The sequence below is a fragment of the Myotis myotis genome, unplaced genomic scaffold (assembly GCF_014108235.1).
Source record: "Myotis myotis isolate mMyoMyo1 unplaced genomic scaffold, mMyoMyo1.p scaffold_m19_p_18, whole genome shotgun sequence".
NCBI lineage: Eukaryota > Metazoa > Chordata > Mammalia > Chiroptera > Vespertilionidae > Myotis > Myotis myotis.
In genome coordinates this window covers 575,686-598,595 of record NW_023416322.1, presented here as the reverse complement: position 1 = coordinate 598,595, position 22,910 = coordinate 575,686, and the positions used below count along the sequence as shown (strand labels likewise).

At 50.0% G+C, this 22,910-nt stretch overlaps 1 protein-coding gene across 3 annotated transcripts in view; it reads right to left on the bottom strand.

Annotated features, from left to right (window-relative positions):
- ATF6 (activating transcription factor 6) overlaps positions 1-22,910 on the bottom strand; it is a 143,535-nt gene that overhangs the window by 87,961 nt on the left and 32,664 nt on the right. For all 3 annotated transcript variants that reach the window (XM_036342270.1, XM_036342272.1, XM_036342273.1), the window contains 3 exons: positions 20,938-21,158; positions 11,017-11,202; positions 10,313-10,404 (listed from right to left, as the gene is read on the bottom strand). In XM_036342270.1, the coding sequence (XP_036198163.1) occupies positions 10,313-10,404; positions 11,017-11,202; positions 20,938-21,158 (499 nt within the window). The remainder of the gene's footprint in view (positions 1-10,312; positions 10,405-11,016; positions 11,203-20,937; positions 21,159-22,910) is intronic.

The following is a 22,910-nucleotide window of genomic DNA, read 5'->3' as shown; positions in this document are numbered from 1 at the left end:
GGGCTTGTGACTCCCTCCCGATTCAAAAAGACAGCCGTGTCCTCAGGTGCCAGCTCCTTTCCGCACGCGCACCTCTGTACCTCTGCACTTTACTTCCGCACCTCCTCTGAGTCTCAGTGTGCTTTTCTCTTTCCTTCTAGTTGTAGAATTTCCACTCAGCCAGCCTTCCTGTAGTTCTGGGTGATGTCCGTTTTGTCTTTTCATTGTATTTTTGAAGTTGTTGTGGGAGGCAGCAATTTCCAGTGTTTACCTATGCCGCCATCTTGGTTTCTCTCCGAGTCACAACAGTTTTAAGCCACAAAACAATCCTCATACCAACAAACTTGTTCATGTTACGGGCCAACAGGTCTGGAGTGCATAGATTAATAAAATACAAGTAATTCCAATTTCCCCCATGGTCTGGAAAAGTATTATAAGAATTGTTACTTTTCTTTTTCATTTGTGAAATGCTAAAAGCCAACAACTGTTTTGGATTATTTATGAAGCCACTTAATCCTTAAGATATGATTTGATACCCAATTTCAATACCAAGTAGCTGAGCAAAACACAGCACAAAACCCAACCTATTCCGCCCTTTGCAAACCAGTTTTCTTATGGCTCAGCCAAGGAAAGTTTAAAGTCCAGCCACCACAGCAGTTAAGAATCAAACTGGTTCTCGCTCGTTCCCCAAAGCAGCCCACATTTGGCCGCTGCTGCTGACCTGAGAGCCGCACATGAACTCTGAGCACAGGTGAGGCTGACCTTCCGGCTCAACGCAGAAGAGCGGGGAGAGCACCGAACCCGGAGCCAGAGGCCTGGTTCGAGGTGTGGCTCTGAACCACCGCCCCCACCGCACGTGTAAAACAGGGGAAACAAGTATCTCACAGGTTTTCAAAGGTCCAAAGGTCCATGTGTCCCAAAGAGGGCACAGGAGTGAGTGGCGGGGCTGCTCTTCCCACCTGCCAAGTGCAGGGCCTGCTGAGACCTCGGTCAGACCGTCCCGTGCCCCTCTGCTCGGCCTTGTGGCGGCTCTGCACTTCGTCCTGGGAGGCCTTCCAAGGACAGAGGCCTCCTGTCCTTGACTCCTCCCTGCACTGGAGCCCGGGCCTCGTCCCACCTGCGCACTCCCCTCACCACATGGGAGTCGTTTTCCTTCACAAGCTGCACACGGGCCCCAGCCTCGCCTGGCTGTTCCTGCTGCAGGAAGGCCCCTCCCCACATGCCCCGGGGAGCCGTCTCACCTTGAAGCCTTGGCTGGCTCAAACATCCACTTCACGACGATCACTACTTGCAACTATAGTTCCAGCAACCCCTCAGCCTGGTAAAACCATTGCCTACTTTACCCCTCTGCTAACAGTTTACAGCTGTATCATTTATTTGTATTAAGTCACTGTCTGTCCTCACTGGAATGTAAGTTAAGGAGTACGGGACCCCTGCTTTGTTCTAAGAGGATGCCCAGCCCATAGGATGCATTCCTTTTTACTCTTTTGAACAACAAATCAATGAATTCGTTGTGCCATTCTACCTCACACCAAGAGAAAAATCCAGATCTTTATTTTAGGAAGACTCACCCCAAACTGAAAATGACCGGTAGTGATCTCATTACTCTACCACCTCCAGATCCAGGAACGGGAAATTATGTGACCTTTCGCTACAACTGAGGTAAAGACAGAATTCTCAGGGGGATTCTACAAACCTTAGCTGCTTCTCTGCCCACCGAGGGCTCACAGGTGACTTCTGCAGCCAGCAGTGCTGGGGTAATTTACTAGAAGCAGAAGCATGACTGAAAAAATAGATCTTCAACTCAAGATTAAAAAACCAACCCTCTAGCTCTGGCCAGTGGTTAGTGTCAGCCCACGCACCAGCCAGTCTTGGGTTCGATTTCCAGTCAAGAGCACATACCGGAGTTGCAGGTTCAATCCCCAGCCCCGGTCAGGGCATATGCAGGAGGCAAGGAATCAATGTGTCTCTCACATCCATATTTCTCTCCCCCTCCCCAACTCCCTCCTCTCTCCCTTTCATTCTCTTTAAAAAACAATGTAAAAAATATCCTCAGATGCGGATTAACAACAACAACAAAAAAAACAATAAACCCACAATCCTCTAAACCAGGGGTCGCCAACCGGTGGTCCACAGGCTACTGGTGGTCCGTGAGGTCAGAAAGGCGGTGCTCACTGCTCTAAGCTGCCGTTTCCAGCACCAGGGTCACCAGGCCCCGAAATGAGCCTCTCCTCATCTCTCTCTCTCTCTCTCTCTCTCTCTCTCTCTCTCTCTCTCTCTCGTCCAGTGAACGGTGATACAGCAAGCAGTCTTCCTTCCCCCAGGTGGTGCTCACTCCTGAGCCCAGACACCACCCTGTGAACACAGCCAGCAGCGTGCAGAGGCCCAGATGAAGACCCCGAGGCCCCCGGCCCAGAGCCTGACTCAGGGCTGCTGAGTGCCAGCACCCACTTGCTGGCCATGAGGACTCAGCCTTCATGAAAGTGGGTGCTCCAACTGAGCCACCCCAGGTGACACGCCACGGAGCAAAGAAGAGCCTCCCCAAATTGCAGGTGCTGTATTCGGCAGAGGACTGCTGATTTAAGCCTTTACAGCTCGGGTGGGGTTACAGAGCAACAGACCCCTAACACACAAGTCCTCGACGCCCTCTCGTCCCACATGTCGGAAAGGCGGTGAGAGCTGGCGCGCCGGCTCTCCTCTGTTACATTTTCTGCCATATCTCGTTCCATCGCGCTTTGCTTACTGGCACTTGGCAGGTTCTGCATGTTTTAAATTGAAGGTTGTGGCACCTGCGGCAAGCACGGTGTGGCACCATTTTCCAGGCATGAGTGAGCCAGAGGAGGGCGTGTCTCCTGGACAAGCAAAGGGAGTGGTTTCCTAGGATGGCACCTCCTGGTGGTCGTGCCGTGAAGATGTTGAAATGACAGCAAGGGATTTAGACTCTCCTGTAAACTGAGCTGAGGAAGAGCAGTGGCAGGGGTGAGAGGACTGGCCCCACTTTGGCGTAAAGTTCTTCTGTAGGTGAAACGCTACCAAACGGCATCTCGTGCTACAGAGAGATCGTTTGTGAAAAAAGAGTCAGGCGGCATGGCCCCCTTCACTGCTGTCTTACTCTTAGAAATGGTCACAGTCACCGCCTTTAGCAACCCCTGCCCAATCAGTCCGCAGCCATCACCATCGAGGCAGCACCCGCTGCTGGCAAAAAGACTGACTGGCCGAAGGCTCCGGGGACGGTCAGCATTGCTGAGCAAAGATGTGTTTTTATTGAAGGCAGGCACATTGGTTTTTAGACATAACACTATCACTGCACACTTAACAAACTACAGGGCAGTGTCAACACTGTTTGGACTTGAACTCCCCATGTCTCCAAGGTCTGCCTGTACAGCAGTCCAGTCAATTCATAAGATAAATGTTTTCTCCTTTCACAGTCGATCCTAACTGCTAGGGGAACGGGCAGAATTACTGGATTTTTGCCCCAACTCCTCTGTCTGTAAACACCGACTTCTCTGGCGAGCAGCTGCTGCTCTCAGTGGCTGCGGCGAGGGCTCCAGAGACTGTGAATCAACCCCAGCTCTGCCACACACCAGCTGTGACCTCAGTGCTGCTTACAGCGTGGGGACAGTCACGCTCACCTTCTAGTCCTGGGAGAAATTATTTATATAAAGTCCATAGACTAGTACTTGATGCATAGTGAGAGTTTGATAATAGCTTACCAGAACAAACACACAAAAACCTCTACCAACCCAGCACAGATGGTACCAACACACAGCCAACCTGTATCATTCTAGAATACAAGTTATCAATAATAATTACTATGAACATGAATATTAGTCTGCATATTTTCCCTTTTATTCATCTTCTTTTCCTGTTTTATTTCCATTTATCTCTCATTTTTAAATTCACACAAAAAATGGGAAAGAAAAATGACAGCAAGTGAGCTCTTATTGAGAACCTGGTGAGAGGGCTGGGAGCCACGTAGGCACACAGGTATCTGTACTTCCCTCACTGCAGCTCCACGGAGACATGTCGGCTGTGGACATGGTGCCAGTGTGTGTTCAGGACACACAGACACAAGAAGTCTAAGCGTACAGCACACAGCTCTCGCTGACATTCATGGTGACGCACTTGAAATAATGTCAAATGGGAACTGAAATAACTAAACAGCTCAAACCTGGAGACAAAAAAAAAGGCATTAAAGGCACTCATCTAGAAGCTAGAGCAATGTGTAATGACTGCATGTACATTTCACACACTCAACGCCATCCTGCACCCCGCAGGCTCGCTGGACCCCTCCCCGGGAGCATGGGCATCCCGCGCCGCCAGGCCTGCATTTCCCCGGGGCTCCGCCGGCAGACACGAGGGCCTGAGCACGGCGCTGGGAAGCCACTTCAGCAAACCACGGACGGGCCCATCTGTGTGAACAGAGATTTGTGGTCTTAAGAAAATATCAAAGGATCCAACGTACACTCAACAGTTTTCTCATCCGACCTAGTTTCCACTGACCCTCTTCCCAGACAGAAGGCGGCAGAAGTTCCCCCAATGTCTCCCTTCGTCGCTGAGCACACCGACTCCTCAAGGCAAAGAAGGAAGTGAGCGAAGGACGGAGGGTCCTCACTCAGCTGCCTTTCCCTCCGTCACAGCAACTCGGGTCTGGGGAGAAGACAGCCGAGCGCCAGGTGACACCGGCACAGACGTTCCCGATGAGCCGGCTGCACACACGTGACAAAGCAGGGACACTCCTGAGGAGCCTCCTACACATACTCACACAAAGGCGGAAGCACAGAAAGGCAGCCCAGCTCTGCCCTTGGTAGACGCTAAGCCACATTCTAAAACCCAGGATGACATCTACGAGGCTAAAAGGAAAGGGAAGCGACTGCTGCTGACCCCTCTGAAGCGCGGGAGCAAAGGCACGCGGAGAGGGCTGCCCGCGACGGCGCGGACTGCTGCATTCCTGCCGTTTGCTCGTCACTGTGATAATGTGGGCGGTACTGCTGGCCAGGAACTTGGATTAGATTTCATTTAAAATCTGGCTGAACAAAACCATGTAGAGTTGATGGTTTGAGTTTTGACATGTAAGTTACAACAGTAACTTAACCCACAGCCAACAGTGACATCACACACAAACTGTGCTCAGCAAACGAAAAGAAAAAAAGAAATGCAGCCAGATTTGGGGACAGGCTCATCAGGATAAGAACTAGAATTCTTCCTGTGAAACAAGAGGCAGCGGACAAACACATGGGACACGGAACATAGACCGCTTCTACCCAGTTCCAGACAATCGGACTCAGCGCCACATCCTGCGTGGTCACCTCTCCTAACACCGTCTCCTAAGAAAACAGAGTGTGACTCCCCCTCCTCCTCCCAGTCTGATGTCTCAAACTACAGACTCTGACCTGGGAGGGGGCAGCACCGGGGGCAGCACCTCCCCCCCCCCCCCCCCCCCCCCCGAGAACGAGCGAGAAGAAGGCTCAGCCAACCCCCACCTCTCGCCACATCCTGAAGACCTAGCATGTTTCAAACCTCCAGCAGGTGTCGCTTCGTTGTCTGTGGGAAGGGCGACGACTACAGGGGCCGTAAAGCAGAGCGCTGACACCTGCCACAGAGGTCCGCCCAGGCCGCCCCGGCGAGGAAGTCCCTCGCTCAGGCCATGCTGGGCTCCTGCTCTGTCCCAAACGGAGGTCAGGCACTTCCTCAGTTCTACAGACAAACCTACAGAGTCTGTCTAGCGATCCAGTAAAATTTCTCCTATATTTAATCTAATTCACTGCGTAAGTGCCCTACCAACTACCCTACCAACGTATAGGAAGAACGAAAGACCAACCTCTGCAGCAGTTTAGGGCTGGACACACTGCAGGGCCACCTGAGGGACAGAGTGCCTTCAACACCAGGGACCCGGGCCCATCCCATCAGATCCCCCAGGTCAGAGTCCCTGGTGACTATAACGTACAGCCACAGATGGAAACCAAAAATGCCACCCCGACTGGTAGGGAGGCAAGGAAAATAAAACATCCAACTTTTGTGATCAAAGCTATAGCCCCCACCATTACTCAGCCGTTAACACAGCTCAGCACATAACAAGCTGGCAATAAGCAACGGATCGCAGGTGAGTGCAGGTGAGTGCAGACCTGCGTCTCCAGCAGCTCTCAATCGTCCCGTTTTATAGAGAAGGAAACATTTTCAGCACAAGCTGTTCTTGGTCAAACTTTATGTTGCTGACAGAACCTTTTGGAAGTTCTGTTTTCCATCAACATTAATCTATTTTCCCTTTCTCTTCCCTTACACCCCCCACTTTTCTTAAATTAATTCAACTTCCTTCCACAAAGAAATAGTTTACAAGCATCTCAAATGAATGCCGCTCCTTCCCCGCCAGCCCACCTCCTGGATATCTCAGCAAATCTGACAATGACAAATCTGACAATGACAATGACATCAGAGTCTGGAGCACGAGTTAAACTTGCCTAACGCCAAAATGGTCATGAAGACAAACGAAAACCACCACAGAGCTTACAAATCAAAGACATCAGCACAGAGCGCAAGGACACCACACCTCCAGAGCACCCGGTCAGCAAGGCTCTGAACACGGCCCGAAGGGGGCAGGGCACCTACACACACTTTGGGTTTGTTTTGGCGGTCACACCAGGAGTATAAACCCAGGATCACGCCTGCACAAGTTAGGCTTCTGGTAATGAATTCCTGGGGGAGACTTTCGCTTTTCCACTCTACCAAAGCCAACTCCCAGCTGGGTTCTTAGGACTCTCCGCCTTGTTTGGGAGCCCCAGCTCCATGGGGTGGGGAGGAGAAGGGCCCAGCTGTGACTTCCTACCTCGTCTGGTTCCAGAGCTTTCCTTCCTGGACTCTAGGCCAGAAGGGTCAGGAAACCCCTGAAAGATGAGCACCGCCTGCAGTGCAGGCTCACCGTCGGGCTCACGTGACCTTCCTGCTCTGGCCTCCAAGCAGCCCTTCCCCAGCTTCCCTTCAGGCACTACCAGTGCTCTGACCGGCCGCACCCCAGGCCTCCTGGTGGACGGCACTGCCGGGCTGCTCTGCACCTCGAGCCACCATGTTGCCAAAAGCAGAGTCCTCGGGGCTTCTGGCAGAAGGGTGGAAGGAAAACACTTTATGGTGTCCAGAGAAGGCGGTTTTTCAAGTTAATTTTTTACGAGAGACCCGGATTACATTTTAGTTCCTTCAAGGATAAAACAGGATTAATACTCACAGAATCCACCCCAATGAGTTACACAGGAGAGGGTTATGCACATTTGAGAGTCACTATTTCTCAGGCCACCCGGAGCGCCCAATCCTGGAACCCTATGCCAAAACCAGCTCGCTGCCTCCTTCACCACCCGCACAGCAATAAGCCAGAAAGCATTAGCCCTGAGCCTGGTGACTCCTCTCCTCCGCATGACTATTCATAACCCAAACCTTCAAACTAGTCAGTGATGCTGCCCATGACCTCCACAAAACTCTCCCTTTCGATGTAAGATGTATTTACATTTCATCACCAAATGCCTTCAGGAAATGTTGCCTAAGGCATACCCATATTTGCCAAACTTGTGGGTTATATATTTTCTCACTTGGACCCACAGCAATAAAGCTCACAAATTCAATTCCGCACTGAGCATCTGAAACATGAACTTTATATGGCGATGTGATCTATTTGGAGAGTTCAGGTTCCTACATGTCAAATGCTTTGGAAATCTGATTAAATCTCGTTGTCTGACCAGACTTAGTTTTGTGACACCTGAGGAAAGTTCAGTTAGAACTCACAACCTGTTGTTAAAAGCCTACAGTTTCTGCGCCAATTAAACATAGTTACACTTGCCTGCAAAAGGCCACAGATGTGGGCAGTGTTCGATCAGTATCCTCCAAGTGGCACAAGCCGGGTTCCACTGGGGTTCCTGCTCCCCTGGCCAACCGCCCCCCCCCCCGCCCCCCTGCCAGGAGCCTCAGTGAAGAGGCCACAGCAGCGGTCCACACAGAAACACTGCCCATCCCAACGTCAGGTTCAGGGCACGGCTCCGCGTGGAGAATCGCTGCTGTTGTCCCGGGGCTTCGAGTTCTCTGTGTGTGAATTTGCTCGGGAAGGAGCAGTCCCTGCTCGTGTGAGTTCAGGGCCAGTTCCCCTCCTGTCTCCTTCTTGGGACCTGGAGGTGCCCCAGCCTGTCAATGCTCTGATTCCGTCCTTCCTTCCAGCTCTTCTCACTGCTGCTTCTCTTAGATCTAAGCCAGCCGTGGGCAAACTACGGCCCGCAGGCCGGATCCGGCCTGTTTGAAATGAATAAAACTAAAAAAAAAGACCGTACCCTTTTATGTAATGATGTTCACTTTGAATTTATATTAGTTCACACAAACACTCCATCCATGCTTTTGTTCCGGCCTCCGGTCCAGTTTAAGAACCCATTGTGGCCCTCGAGTCAAAAAGTTTGCCCACCCCTGTTCTAAGCCGTTAACACGCTTTTAGATCTGAACTTAGATCTGAACGATTCCTAGTGTCTCCCCTCCACCACCGCCTCCCCTCTCCTGGGGCTGCTCCTCAGGAGGCAAGTGTTTAAACTTGTCCCACTCCTTTTCTTTTCAATTTACCTTTATTGCTGAAAGTATTACAGATATCCCCTTTGTTTCTTTCCCAATTGACCCCTCCCCTCCACACCCGGCCTTCACCACCCTACGCTGGTCCCACTCGTACCTCCCCTCTGCTCTGTCCCTGTCTCCCACCCAGACCTCACTGACAGTGGAGCCGGCTCTCCTCCCATAGGGACCAGGCTGCTGCTTGTGGCAGTGAGACCCGGCCCCTCCCCCACTCCGCCCCTCTGCAGCCGGGGGACCATTACTTCACTCAATGACGGTGGTTCCTCCCTTTTCTTTCAAATCACTATTGACTCACGAGGGCTCCCAACACCCCCACCCCCCAGCCCCGCAGCAAAGCTCTGGTCTGCTGGCTCATCGGAAGCCACTGTCAGAGTCACTGTTACTCCTGGGCTCCTCCACAAGCACGCCCATCTCTCCCGTGACATCTAGGAGTTCCTCCTCGTACTCCAGCCATTTCTGCGCGCCTGCACCCCTGGCTCCCTGCTCAGGACCTGGCAGGCAGTGGCGCTCCCGAAGGACCCGCTGGGTGTCTGAATACATGAGGGAGTGAGCACCCACGCAGCCAAGGTGAGGAGGTGAGTGGGGCTGTGGAGGAGAGAAAGGCAGAGCAGGTGGCATCGGCGGAGGCGGCCCAGACACGGCGCAGAGAGCCGCGGGGTGAGCACTCGGGCACTGGGGACAGAAACGTGCTCTCTGCTCAGTCCAGTCCTTTCCAGATGCCACCCGAGAGCTCCTCCCAGCACACATGCTGACTGCGCAGCCTCTCCTGTCCACGCAGCGCCCGAGGCCCATCACCTGGACCCACCTGCACCTCCAGCCCGATTTCCCTCCTGCACGCGCCCACGTGCACAGGCAGTGAATTTGTCACTGTTTCTGAAAGTGCAAGACCACTTCATCGCTGTGCCTTTAACATGCCTGGTGTGCCTTTCCCACGCGTGGCACCTGGCAAACTGCTACCACGCCTCAAGACTCAGCTTCCTCTGTGGGGTTTCCCTTATCACTGCCCTTCAACCAAAGTGTCCGAGCACCTAGTCATCACACCAGCCTGCACACACCCTGCACGCCTCTCCTCCTAGGGCGGCATGGGCCTCGGAAGCATGGCCCTGCTGACTTCTCTTTGACCCCTACGCCAGGGTGCTGGGGGGGGGGGGGCGCGGGGGGGCGCGGGGGGGGGCGGGGGGGGGAGTGTCGGATGTGCCACAGCAGGTGGGAATCTGAGATGACCTCTGGGATCGCTCTGAACTTGTCTTCTGACTCCAACCTCAAAGCAGTGCTTCTCACGTGTGCTGAGCTGAAACCCTGTACCATCCGCTGGGATGCTCACAAATGCTCAGATTCTCGCCCACCTTTCCAAGCCTGCACAACCGGAACCGGGACCACCGGTCTCGCTGCTGATTTTCTCGCTGGGCAGTGGGCTAGCCTAGCGCCACGTCAGCACTGATGCCCGAGCCCCCAGCACAGAGGCAGGTGAGTCATTCTTATTATCCCACCTGAGGGCGGGGAACTGAGGCTGGGAGACACTCAGCTGCTTGCCTAAGACAACGCAGTCACGGGGCCAGTAGGCAGTGATTTCACTGTTCTGCTTCCCCAGCAATCTGCTTGATAACTTACGCTTCCTTCACTAGAAATCACCAACTCTATCCAGACCTTGGCAAAGAAGAGACAGAGGAACCAACCTTTCCTCTCCCTCGTCTCTGAGAATAAAACAAATCCATCCTTCTCTAGCTTATGACCACACACTCACCTGATGGGTCCGTAGTTCAGGAAGACAAACGCCAACAGCACCACCACACAGATGGCTCTTCGCTTCGGACTAGGGACTTTAAGCCTTTGGTTCTAGAGAAATGACCACATGAAGTACAATTAGACTACACTTCAGCCTCACCGAGAACATCGAAGAGAAGGGCGCTCCTCCTCAGGTATAGGAATGCTTCAACAACAAACAGGACTCAAAGGGGAGCAAACTGTTGCGACAGGAGCAGAGACCTCCTCGCCCTCCCATGGGGAGTCAGCCAGTCTGCGTCCCCTTGAGAGGTTCCTGCCGTCGGTCCCTGTCCCCCCAGCACCGTTTCAGTCATGCAATGGGCTGCTCCCGGGCGGCAGGCAGACAGACAGGAGAGCAGCCCGGCGGAGGCAGAGGTGCGTTTGGTTGGGGACAGCCCTGCGGGCCCTGGAGCACCAGGCCTCGGGGCAGACCCGCGATCTGGGCGCCGGGCCCCTCGCGGTGCCTGGGCAGGTGCACAAGGAAAGGAGCCTGAGGAGGCGGGGAAGGTGACGCCCAGGGCCGCAGGGTGGGCACACTCAGAAGCCTTCGTGCAGACGGGTCAGGGCTCACCGTGCCCCCTTTCCTAACACTGTTCTTTTCCAACTTAATCTGAAATGCAACATTCCCTACTGACCTTTCAGAAAGAAAGGGACTGCCCCGAGCCCGGCGCCCGCAGCCCTCACCTCTGACACCACGTGGTCCAGCTGCCGCTTCAGCGAGCCGTTCTCCTTCCGCAGCCTCTCGTTCTCGGACAGGGCCGCCCGCAGCCGCGCCTCCAGCCCCAGCAGGTACTCCTTCTTCTTCTTGCGGGACTGGCAGGCCGACTCCCGGTTCTTTATCATCCGCTGCTGTCTCCTCAGCACAGCCATCTAGCGAGAGTGGAGATGAACGGAACACCTCGAGTCCAGAACCCAATCAGATCAGACCTTCATAATTAATTTTAAACAATTGTTCAAAACATGTGTTACTGCTTGTTTCAACTAGGTTTTTAAAATATTACTCAAATTGAGGTCCAATGACTCAGTCAGGCTTCTCAGACCTAAATGTTCCGTAACTTCCTCTCCTGTCTTCAGGCTCCTTCACTGCCCTCCCGCTCCCCCCGGAGACTCGCCAAGCGCCTGCGGTCCCTGGCGCCGCACACCCTCAGGCTGCCTCTAGGTCCCAAGTCACTGGCTATTTCCCAGAACCACGTCCCGGCCACCCATCGGGCCACTCAACTGGAGCCACCACCGCTTCAGGTTCCTGTGTGACACGCACGGCCCATCTTCTGCGGGTGACACGAACCTCCCGGGTACTCAGGGAGAAGCAAGCCCTCACTCACTTGTCCGCCACTCTGCACTGACGCCCTCTGCCCTCTCCTCACCCGCTCAGCAGCCACTGGCCTGCGGTCCTCCCGCCCACTGCTGCTGCTCTCCCTCCCACAAGGGCTCAGGGTCCATCCCTGAGCTTCCGCAGCCGCCTCCTGACCATCCATCACGGGGATCTCTTCCTGTCTACCACTGGCTAAGAACACTTCCCCCGCAAAATCGTGCCCATGTTGCTACTGTATTGAAAATAAAAAGATAATCATGCGTCTCAGCTACTACCTCAGCTCGCCAGGCCTCCCAGACCCTGACCGCCCAAACACTCTGCCCCCCCCCCCCCCCCGCTCTTTTAAAAGGCTACCCCAGGAGCTCCACACACACCTAACTCGTTCCGTCGTTCAGACCGTTCACTCCAACGTCGATGCTGTGCGCCTAATTGTCAGGACCCTGCAGCCCCAATCCTGCCCAACCAATGGGGGTTTTGATTTTCTCTGAATTTCTTTGCCCTTATCATTTGGAAGACACACCTCAACACTCTCAAGGTCTCCACTGTTTCATGTTCACTCTCTCCACCTACATTTTGTACCAAAACCATATAGTACTACTTCCCTTTACTACCCACAATGTCTACCATAGTGAAACTTACCGAGCAAAATTCGTTTTATCGTATCTTGTAAACTACGTTATAAACCTGTTTGCTACAGCATTAGTGTAATTTATTTGGGGGAGAGGTTGAGGTAACAAAATAAGTACATAAAAAGCACCAAATAACAGGCTGATGACTGTAAGTACTAAACCACTGACTTCTACATGTAATGACCTTAAAAACAAACATTCTATGGTGGGGTGTTCAATAACTCTTAATGAGACAGTCAATAAAATTAAATAATTTCATACAGATTTTTAAAATAACAACCCAATTCCCACCCCACTACATTTCCTAGAAACAGAGCTACACCAAGCCAGTCAAGTGGTCCTGGCACCAAACACAGTCAACAGCCTTCCAGCAGAACCCAGAGAAAAGAAACACCACATGAGGGCTCAGAAAAGGGTGTTTTTCCCATTTTTATCCTTTCTTACAAAATGTTACAAGAATGCTGATTTACCTAACCATCCCCTATGACATTCCCCTGAGAAGTAACTGCCCTCCCTTCAGGAACGCGCGCGCACATGCAGCAGGCACAGCCAGGGCGGGCTGCTCCCCGGCGTCCAGCTGCTCTCTGGACAGACACTTTGTTCCGTCACTGCTGCTCTTCCTGACGTTCCGGGTCAGCGCACCCACAACTAGCGCTCTTCCCGGCGCACCCTGTGCACGGCGCCTGGACAGACACACAGGAGCAGGTTCCCGGGTGGAGGAGTTTATGTACCAGTCAGACAAAGGAACCTACTCCGACGGCTCAGTGTCTATGGAATTTGGAGGCTCGCAGATGGACACCACTTAATGAACTTCCAACAAGGACGCGGGGTTTCTGTAAACAATGACATGAAAGCACCTGCATGTTCTATGCAGCATTCGTCTCACAGGCTGTCAGTGTCCAGGCCTCATGCTACACAAGGAAAACCACCTGTGGCCAAGCAGTCACTCTTCCCATGGAAAAGATACAGTAGTGCTGAATGTCTACAAGTAAGTACTCAAAACTATCAATAAATACAAAAGATGAAGAGTGAAAACAAATGAAACCCAGAGGAATCCCAAACACAGAGTTCCAACTGTCCTCTCAGCAAGCTATCCGAATATGTTGTGTTTGAAGTGTTCTGTGCCTCCGAGGCAAGAACCATTATGATGCTCAGACTAAACGCACGCGTGTGGGAGGCGAAGCATGCACAACACTGGGGAGTGTTGGAAAGGCATAAAGAATAAAGACACTTTCCTTCAGAATGCACAGCCCACGGTGCGAGCCACAGAAAACTCCCCTCACACTGCTAATCCTTGCACATCACTCTTTAACCAGCTTTAACCAACCCAAAGTGCTCTTTTGTCAACAATTAATATTCTTCCACATTTTTGTAAAATAGTAGCTTTCAGAGGGCACGCCCTTCAGAATACACAGCACTGATCCTTTCGTTGAGAAAACCGCCATTGCCTTTTTGTACACAGCATTTTGTCCATCTGATTGTTGAGTTAACTCGCATTTTTCTGAATGACTTGTAAGTACTCTTTCTATATTAAAAATGGTTTTAAAAAACTATCAAAACCTGTACATGAAAGTTCAAAGCAACATTATTCACAATAATCAAAAAGTGAAAATGCCCAAATGTCCAGTAACTGGTGAATGGATAATCCAAAATGTGGTGCAGCCAAACAATGGAATACTATTTGGCCATGAAGAAGGATTAAGTACTGATACATGTTCCAATATGAATAGACCTTGAAAATATTATGGTGAGTGACAGAAGTCATACACAAAAGGCCGCATCATGTGTAAATCCACTGACATAAACGTCCAGAAGAGGCAAATCCATACAGACAGAAAGTGGAGCAGTCATTGCTGGGCGGGGGAGAAGGGGGTGAGGGGTGACTGCCAATGGGCACGGAGTTTCTTTTCAGGGTCCTGAAAACATTCTGGAATAGACAGCAGTGATGCTAGGTAGCACTATTCTAAATACACCAAAACCACTGTACACTGGAAGAGGTGAGCTCTATGGCATGTGAACTTTATTCCAGCAATGCTATTAAAACAACAACAGAAACAACTACATAGGAAGCCATGGACTCACCCCAAACAAACACAAAGCAGGACAGCCAGTCACAGGAGGAAAGGGACACGGCGAGGGGAACACTGAGACCCACGAGGGCCCCATCCAGCAGCCCAGGGACCGGCCTCCACACGCAGAGGAAGACCAGGGAGAAGGCCTGCAGAGCCACGGTAACGGCCAGCAACACGGAGAACCACAGCTCCGACTCCAGGCGTCTCCTACGATGTATTTTTACAGGAGCAAAACAAGTAGCCAGTTACTCAATGGAGGAATGTTTATAAAGAAAGACTGCAGAACTCTTAAATCACTGTGGCAGCCTCTACACTAGACAACCCCCAGCAGGCAAAGGGATGGGCCACCCCGTGTGAACTGACGCAGAAGCTCTCTGAGGGCCACACCTGAGGGAGGCACGCAGGACCACAGCGCAGCAGGCGCCATTTCTGTGCCGCAGGTAAGACTAGTGCTCCGCATAAAGAACTGCTCGGGAGAACGCACAGGCAGCCAGCACCATGACTGCCCTTGGGGGAGCGCGTGGCCAGAAAGCACTCATTCTCCCGAGATGAGTCTGCAGGTGCTGGTTGCAGAAGAGAAATCAGAGACCAGAGAAAGTATTTCTGTATTAAGCTATACACTGAGTGGCCAGATTCTTATGACCACCCCATCAGTACTTTGTTGGGCCACCTTTTGCCTTCAATACTGCGGCGATTCTTCTTGGCATTGACTCCACGAGATGTTGAAAGGTGATGCGAGGAATCGGACACCATGCCTGATGAATAGCACTGTCCAGTTCTGTGAGATTTGATGGCTGTGGAACCAGCTGCCTGATGGCTCTTTTAACTTCGTCCCACAAATGCTCAATTGGATGGAGATCTGGTGATTGTGGGGGCCACCTAAGCAAGGTAAAGTCTCCCTCATGTTCTTGAAACCACTCCTGCACAATATGAGCACCGTGGCATGGCGCACTGTCTTGTTGGAAGAAGCCATTGGGATACGCCATCAACATGATAGGATGAACCTGATCAGCAACAATACTTAGGTATGTTGTGCTATTCAGATGTTCATAATGATCTGGCCCTCTAGCAACTTCAGCGCGAAATTATAGCTAATTTGCCTACAAACATCAGGTGGTCATAATAATCTGGACAGTGTAAATCAGCATGTCTTTAAAAAACAGTTATTTTTTAACCTTATCAGGATGCCAAACTGAAAAACACAGAATAAAGTGGCCACAACATCAACCTAACCTAAAGCAATACATCAGAAAAAACACCCACCCGCTTCCCTTCTCAAAGCTACTGTAACCTTCTTGCCAAAATTCTTGTTCAAGATAAATTTTGAGAAGCCCCAAACCTCCACCTCAAGTGAAACTGCAAGTATTTTAACAAAGCATGTTTCTCTTTTATCTGCAAGAGTCCCTGATGGCAGGAAAGCCAAAAAACAGTCAGCACAGAAGTAACTTTTTACTGAGTTCTGATGGCTTTTCAGATCTCCAGGTCCTTGCTGTTGCATTTGTTCTGGTGGGTTCCTCTACTTCACAGCCTAAAAAATACCATGATTTCCATGCTTTTTGTTAAAAATTTCACTTACTAAAAAGTAGTATTGGTTGTTTATCTCCTGAGCTCTAAGCTGGCCCACACCTGGACCCAGCAGGGGACCCAGTCCAGGTCTTCCAGCTGGAGGCTCAGCAGGGCATGCTTCCTTTGTGAAACCGAACACGGGCCTCTCCATTCTTCTAGGAGCTTTTGGCAGTGCTCCACGTTGTAAACAGGTTATTTTACACTCACATTTTTCTCTTTTCTTTTTCTTTTAATCCTCATCCGAGGACATTTTCCCATTGATTTTTAGAGAGAGTGGAACAGACAGGGAAAGACAGAGACAAACATTGGTGTGAGAGAAACACATTGATTGGTTGCCTCCTGCATGTGCCCCGACCAGGGCCCGGGCCGGGGAGGAGCCTGCAATGTGCCCTTGACCAGAATCGAACCCAGGACCCTTTGGTCCACAGGCTGACGCTCTATCCACTGAGCCAAACCGGCCAGGGTTCATATTTTTCTTGAAAGACACTCCTGTAGGTCTCCGGCACAGGCCTGGGCCTCTACCCAGGCTATCTCTCGGGGTCAAGTTTCCAGCAAGAAAAGCTGAGAGATGAGGTAACGCCTCCCTGTGGACATGAGGAGACTTGCTTCTGGCTTCCTGTAGAGCAGCAGGCTCCCCAAGCTCAGCAACCCTCCCACTACAGAGGCCCACACCCAGCTGAGCCTCATCGGCCCCTCCACACTCACAGCACTGAGGCTGCTGAAATCTTGAACTTCACTGTACAACACTGACTCCAGGAAAAAAATACAAGCTCCGGTCTGGTCTGCCAGGGCCATCCCCTCCGCACTATGTCCGACACCTGCGGGTACCTCGTCCCTGTGATGACTCTGGTGACCCAACACAGGGACTCCCAAGGGTGGGGACTGGGATGGGAAGGGTCCAGATTACTGAGTACAGAATTAGAAAGAGGCGCAAGGCAAGGCAAGGAAGATGGGCGGAGAGGAAGACCTGGGCCCCTCGGAGCGGCTGTTCCCTTCATCCATGGCCCTCTGAGGCTACTGGGTCCTTCTTCCCACTGTCCCCACCTCCTGATTCCCAGGAAGGGCCTTGCTGCCCCTGGCCCGCCATGGAAGATGTACAATATAATCTCACCACTTTTTTCTTGGCCCTTTGCCCAATAACCAAAACAATGTACTAATAAGCCAGGGCCGCAGTCTCGTGAACTTCATGGAGTTGCTGAGAGAAGGGGTGGTGGGCAGTGGAGGGCTGGAAGGTGCCCTGCAGGTGGAAACAGATGCTGGTTTGCAAGCCTCGGTCGGGGTCTGAAGCCAGAGGATCCAGCTCTCCCGGGAAGGCACCTCCGCCCCTGGCTCGGGGCGTGCGTGAGAGCTCCCACTCTGAGACAAGGACGTGCTCACTTTTTCCATCAGGATCGGAGCCAAAAGAAAACCATATTTCCTGAAAACTTAGGTGAGGTTTCCAGACTTAAACAGAACACATTTACCAGCAAAAGGCAAGAAGAGAGAGAGATAATTTGAACCAGGCAGCGGTCACAGAGACAATGTGCAGTCGGTGCGGCCTGCAGAGCATGGTGCGGCCTGCAGAGCATGGAGCGCCAGGCACGCACCCGGGCAGCAGCGGCCCAGCACGAAGCCGGCCAACAAGAGAACAACAAAGGTAGGAAAAAGGGCTGTGCCAGCATTACAAAGTCACAAAAAACTGACTTTCTCTTCCTTTCTTCCTTTCTTTCTTTCTTTCTTTCTTTCTTTCTTCCGTTCTTTCACTACCTTTATTGTTTAAAAGCATAAGAAGCACATAATGAAAATTTTTCTCTTTGGCCATTTTTAAACCAGGAATTTACACTGGCCCAAGTGTTCCTGACTGAGCAGGACTCCATCAGCAGACACGGGCAGCGGCGAGGTGGCCCAGGGCAGGGTTCACTCTGGGTTCCTGAGTGGCTTGGCCAGCTGATGGGTCAGACTGATGTTTCTTTACTTAAAATAAACATTAAGTCAAAACCTCTACCAGCAAACTCACCCTGAAGAGGCTCGGCTCACTCCCTGATGTGCTGGCCATGGAAAAATAAGCACAAAATCCTCAATGCAGGTTGACCAGGAAATTCATTCCCATCGTCTGTGTCTGTTGCATTGGACACAGTACTTGAAGCTTTCCTTGCAATATTGTCAACTGTAAATTTGGAAAGCAGTAAGAATGCTAGCCAATAAATATGCTAAAAAGACAGTCCTTGGTTCTGCACTTTCTCCTCTGCCATGTCCCCAACACCTCGTGCCCTATGCGCACGCTCACAGCACTCACGCAGCACGGAAGTGGGAGACGCGTCTTTCATACCAAGAACCTATACTAGTAACGGATGTTGGGCTAACAGACCAACAGACAATCCACAGAAGTGCTGAGACCACAAAGGGGCCAGCAGCACATTGCAGTGCTCGTGGTTCAGACAGCACGTACAAGGACTGGGTGAAAGCCTCTGAGGGTTAGAGGGAAGCTCCCTGGCCCCGCCCCGCACCTGTGCCAGGAGTCCACTTGGCACAGGACAAGTCAGCCTCTCCCTCAGTTCGCTGAGTCACGCCCACCCTAACCATTCTCTTCCTGGGAAGCATTTCTAGACTCCTCTCCACCTGGCTAACCCACTAGCCTACCCTTGATCGGCTGCTACAATTCCATGAAGGCACACTAAGGTTACATCATGTGTCTAACAACTGTGACATATTGCTGATCTATGGTTAAAGTTCTAATAGTCATTACTTTTTCATGTCTAAAATGTTGCCGAAACCAGTTTGGCTCAGTGGATAGAGCGTCGGCCTGCGGACTGAAAGGTCCCAGGTTCGATTCCGGTCAAGGGCATGTACCTGGGTTGCGGGCACATCCCCAGTGGGAGATGTGCAGGAGGCAGCTGATCGATGTTTCTCTCTCATCGATGTTTCTAACTCTCTCTCTCTCTACCTTCCTCTCTGTAAAAAAATCAATAAAATATGTAAAAAAAAATAAAATGTTTCATAATAAATATTTTAAAAGTCCTAACATTATTAAAAAACTGTGAACATTTTCTGTTGCTGGTTCCATTTGGAAGTATTACAGGGAAACATTCAAACTCATAAATGAAAGAAAATTTGAAGGGATCATTTTTTTTAATCTTTCATCATTTTTACCCTCCACAGTCTCTTGTGAAAAGAACATTCTTTTTTTTCCATTGGTTGTACAAATTTTTAATTAAAATAACAAGGAACAGCCATGGCCAGTGTACTCAATGGTTAGAGCATCAGCCCACACACCAAAGGGTCTTGGGTTCAATTCCCAGTTAAGGGCACATACCTAAGTTGTGGGTTAGCGTCCAGCCCCTGACTGGGGTGCATGTGGAAGGCAATCAGTCGATGTGTCTCTCTCACATCGATATTTTTTTCTCTCTCTCTCCCCCACCCTCCCTCACTTCCACTCTCTCTGAAAAAAACAATAGAAAAAATATTCTCAGGTGAGTATTAACAAAAAAATATATAAATATATATATAGTCACAGATATGTATTTATATATATGTATGTATGCATGAAATATTTTGATTTTTGTTATTGTTTATTTACTTATTGTAGAAATTTCCCCAAACACTCAGAGAAAGATTGCGCACCCAGCTTATCGCATTTGCCCGTCTTCTCTCCTCCCGCCTGTGCTCCTCCCCGCACCTGCCCTTCCATCTCCCCCTGAAGCGCACACTCGTGCTGCTGCCTGCTGTGCCAGAGCAGCATGCTCTCACTCTCCCAGTCCTCAACATAAACTTACACAGTCAGGTCTAGTTCGTCCCACCCACGCCTGCTCCAGACACTCACGCTCCTCCCTGCGCCTTGGCACGCTGCCACAGTGCCCGACAGGGGATGGGAACTGCCGGAGGGCCTCCACTCCCCGCCTCCCGTCCCTTCGATCGATCGCCACTACACTCTGACTGAGGTTACTGCTGGTGTTTATGCAATAGTGGAGCAATTTCACACCTACATGGGCTACTGACATGCTTGTTACATTCTGGCAGACAGAGCACCAGTAGCTGATAAACAACCCTACAAAATTCACAGGATTTTAAATACCTTTGCAACTCCTAAGAAAGGTGAAGTAGCAATATTAACAACCATTGATACCCCCCTTTTTTTTAATAGTTTATTGAGTTTTAGCGAGAGGAAGGGAGAGGGAGAGAGAGAGAGAAACATCGATGTGAGAGCAAACATCGATCGGCTGCCTCCTGCACATCCCCTACAGGAAATCAATCCTGCAACCCGGACATGTGCCCTGACCGGGAGTCAAACTGGCAACCTTTTGGTGCACAAGATGATGCTCAACCAACTGAGCCATGCCTGCCAGGGCAATGCCCACTTTTATTTGAGAGAACATATGGGATTCCCTTTCCCAATCACAATTTTAGAGAATCTACTGTTGGCCTGATCATTTGACTTTAACTTTCATTAAGCTTTCAACTACTGTTTAATACATGACATGAGGTATTTTATTCACTTTTAAAGAAGGCAAGAATTAGCCAGTAAGTGCTATAACTGGTTTTAGGGAGTGGCGGATTTTAGGACACTTTCTGTGATTTATAAAGCATAAAAAATTTCTACAACATGCTAGGAAATTTGAAGGTTTGTAAAGATGGGAAACTATCAAGTAATCATGAAGGGACAGAATCCCCAGAGTAGCAAGCCATTTATATGCAGAGCTGAAAACCCTTCTATAAGTCAAGAGCAATGCTAAATACACCGATTAAGAACTAGTCTACAGACTAGATTCGGATTTGCCAAACGCACGTCTATCAGGAACTATCAGAGACTGTGTGAATACTAGAGGGCTCAGGAGGCAGAGGAGGAAGGCACGCGCACTTATCAGACTCTGCAGACCTGATTAAACCTTCCTGTAGATTCTCACACCACAAACCCCACCCTAACTTTCCACTACAGATTGGAGGTGCAATTTCAGCACACTGACACAAACTTTAAAAAACAAAAACAAAAATGTGCTTTGTCCTTGTTTTTAAATCAGGCATTAAAAAAGCACGAAGTGTCAAAACTTACGTCTGAACCCACACTTCTCACAGTACTCTGCAGGGCAGGTTTAGCCACAGAAAGTTTTCCATTTACTGGGCTACTGGCCACAGGGGTTGGTACCACACTGACCACGTGATTAGGGAGCGGTGTGGCTCCCCCACTGACCGCCAGGACAGGCTGCGGAGAGGGCAGGACCCCGGACGCCTGCAGCTGTACCAGGGCAGGTTGAGACAGCACCACGGTCTGACCTGGTGGAGAGAAAAGACAGGGGTCAGAGGGCATAGCACTGTGTGGCAGGGAGAGCTGTTCAGCACAGAGGTCTGATCTGCAGGTAGAGTGAGAGGTGAGCTCACACTGAGGAATGTGAAACCACCGATCGAGCACAGGCAGCAGCAGCACACACGTGTGCCTTCCCGTGTCCTGTTTTAATGCGCCCAGCTAGATTCCTTCCCTTTCAGGTTCCCATTAACAGTATAATCCCATGTATTTTTCCTCAACTACATACATATCAAGTTTGCTAAGTTATACACAGATTTCCCTAAGTACTAACCCCTGAAATGTATTAGTGCTAAAAGGATTTTTCGTATTATAAATTTAAAAAAAACTTTTATACTGACACACACAGACCATATTTCAAATGTATGAGTTTTAGAAATACAACCACCAAAAACTACATATATAATAAACAGAGATTCATTAATTCAATGCTTGGATAAACACAGGGCTACAAATATCAAAAATATTAAAACCATTTGAGATGAATTCTTAGCCAACAAACACAGGAAATATAAATCTGTAATTTAAAATAGTCTGTAGATGGAGGTGGGGTGGAGGGAGTCCACGGGGGAACAGGGGGACTTCTGTAACACTTTCAGCAATAAAGATAAATTTTTAAAAATAAAAAAAAATTAAAAAGTGAAATAGATTTTCATCTTGAAGGGTGTTTGCTGGTTTCCATTGTCCAAGAGCTGCATTTAATACCAGATAAGACTCATCATGATCCCGTTTTCTCAAGCTTCCAACCAGAGGAGCTGGTTGCTGAGAATACGGCAGGGATGGTTTCCCCAGGATTTTTACAAACATATCTCATTTTTAAATATTGGATTAAGCATTCTCCTACTGGGAATTTCTATGGAAGCTTTCTTATCGAGTTATATACCTTTTTCTCTTGCAATGATAATGGCTGTTTCTGGAGTTGTTTTTGCTGTTATTGTTGTAATGTTCATTTTCTATGAAGCTTGCCAAAACTCAGAAGATTCACCGTTCGCCTTAGAATTATCAAACCTTAGAAACACTCAGGGGCGCAGAAATATCGAGTGTGAAATGGAGGCGTGGGCAGCAGGCACTAGACTATCACTTCTATTAAACCCAAATATCTTTTGGCCTTTGGACCCCTGTACGCATTGTTTTAAATAGAAATAAACTCTGGCTTATAATAAATAGATAGATAGACAGATAGATAGATAGATAGATAGATAAAAAAGTGAAATAGTCTGTAGATCACTTCCTTTCCCCTACAAATCTTTTCTTAATCTTCACAGTTAGCATTATCTTAACTAGTTAAGTGCCACGATATTTTGAATTGAGTTCAAAAAGGTCCGCCGCTGTGTCTATAGATGCTTATGGCGTACAAATGGTTAAAACGATGCTAATCTGAGCAGAATCAGGATCAACAGCCTAAAGAGGACTTGCAGCACCTAACATGGCTCGTACAGCTTCCCTGGCTGCTGGCGCTTCTTTCCGAGCTGGCCCATTTATTAGGTGCTCAGGCCTCGCCTAACAGCCGCAGCTGCTGGCGCCCACCTAGCAAAATAAAGGCCCTGCAGCGACCAGCAACCAAAATGTCAGGTGCATGCCTAATTGCCTTTAAGGGGAAGCGTTACCATGTCAGACAGTGTAACAGGAGCCTGCAAAAGTCAGCACCACATTTCCAAGGAGGAAAACTAAAAATCTGTGCCATGCTTCAGAACACCTGGTTGTTAAGAACATCTGTCTTTGCT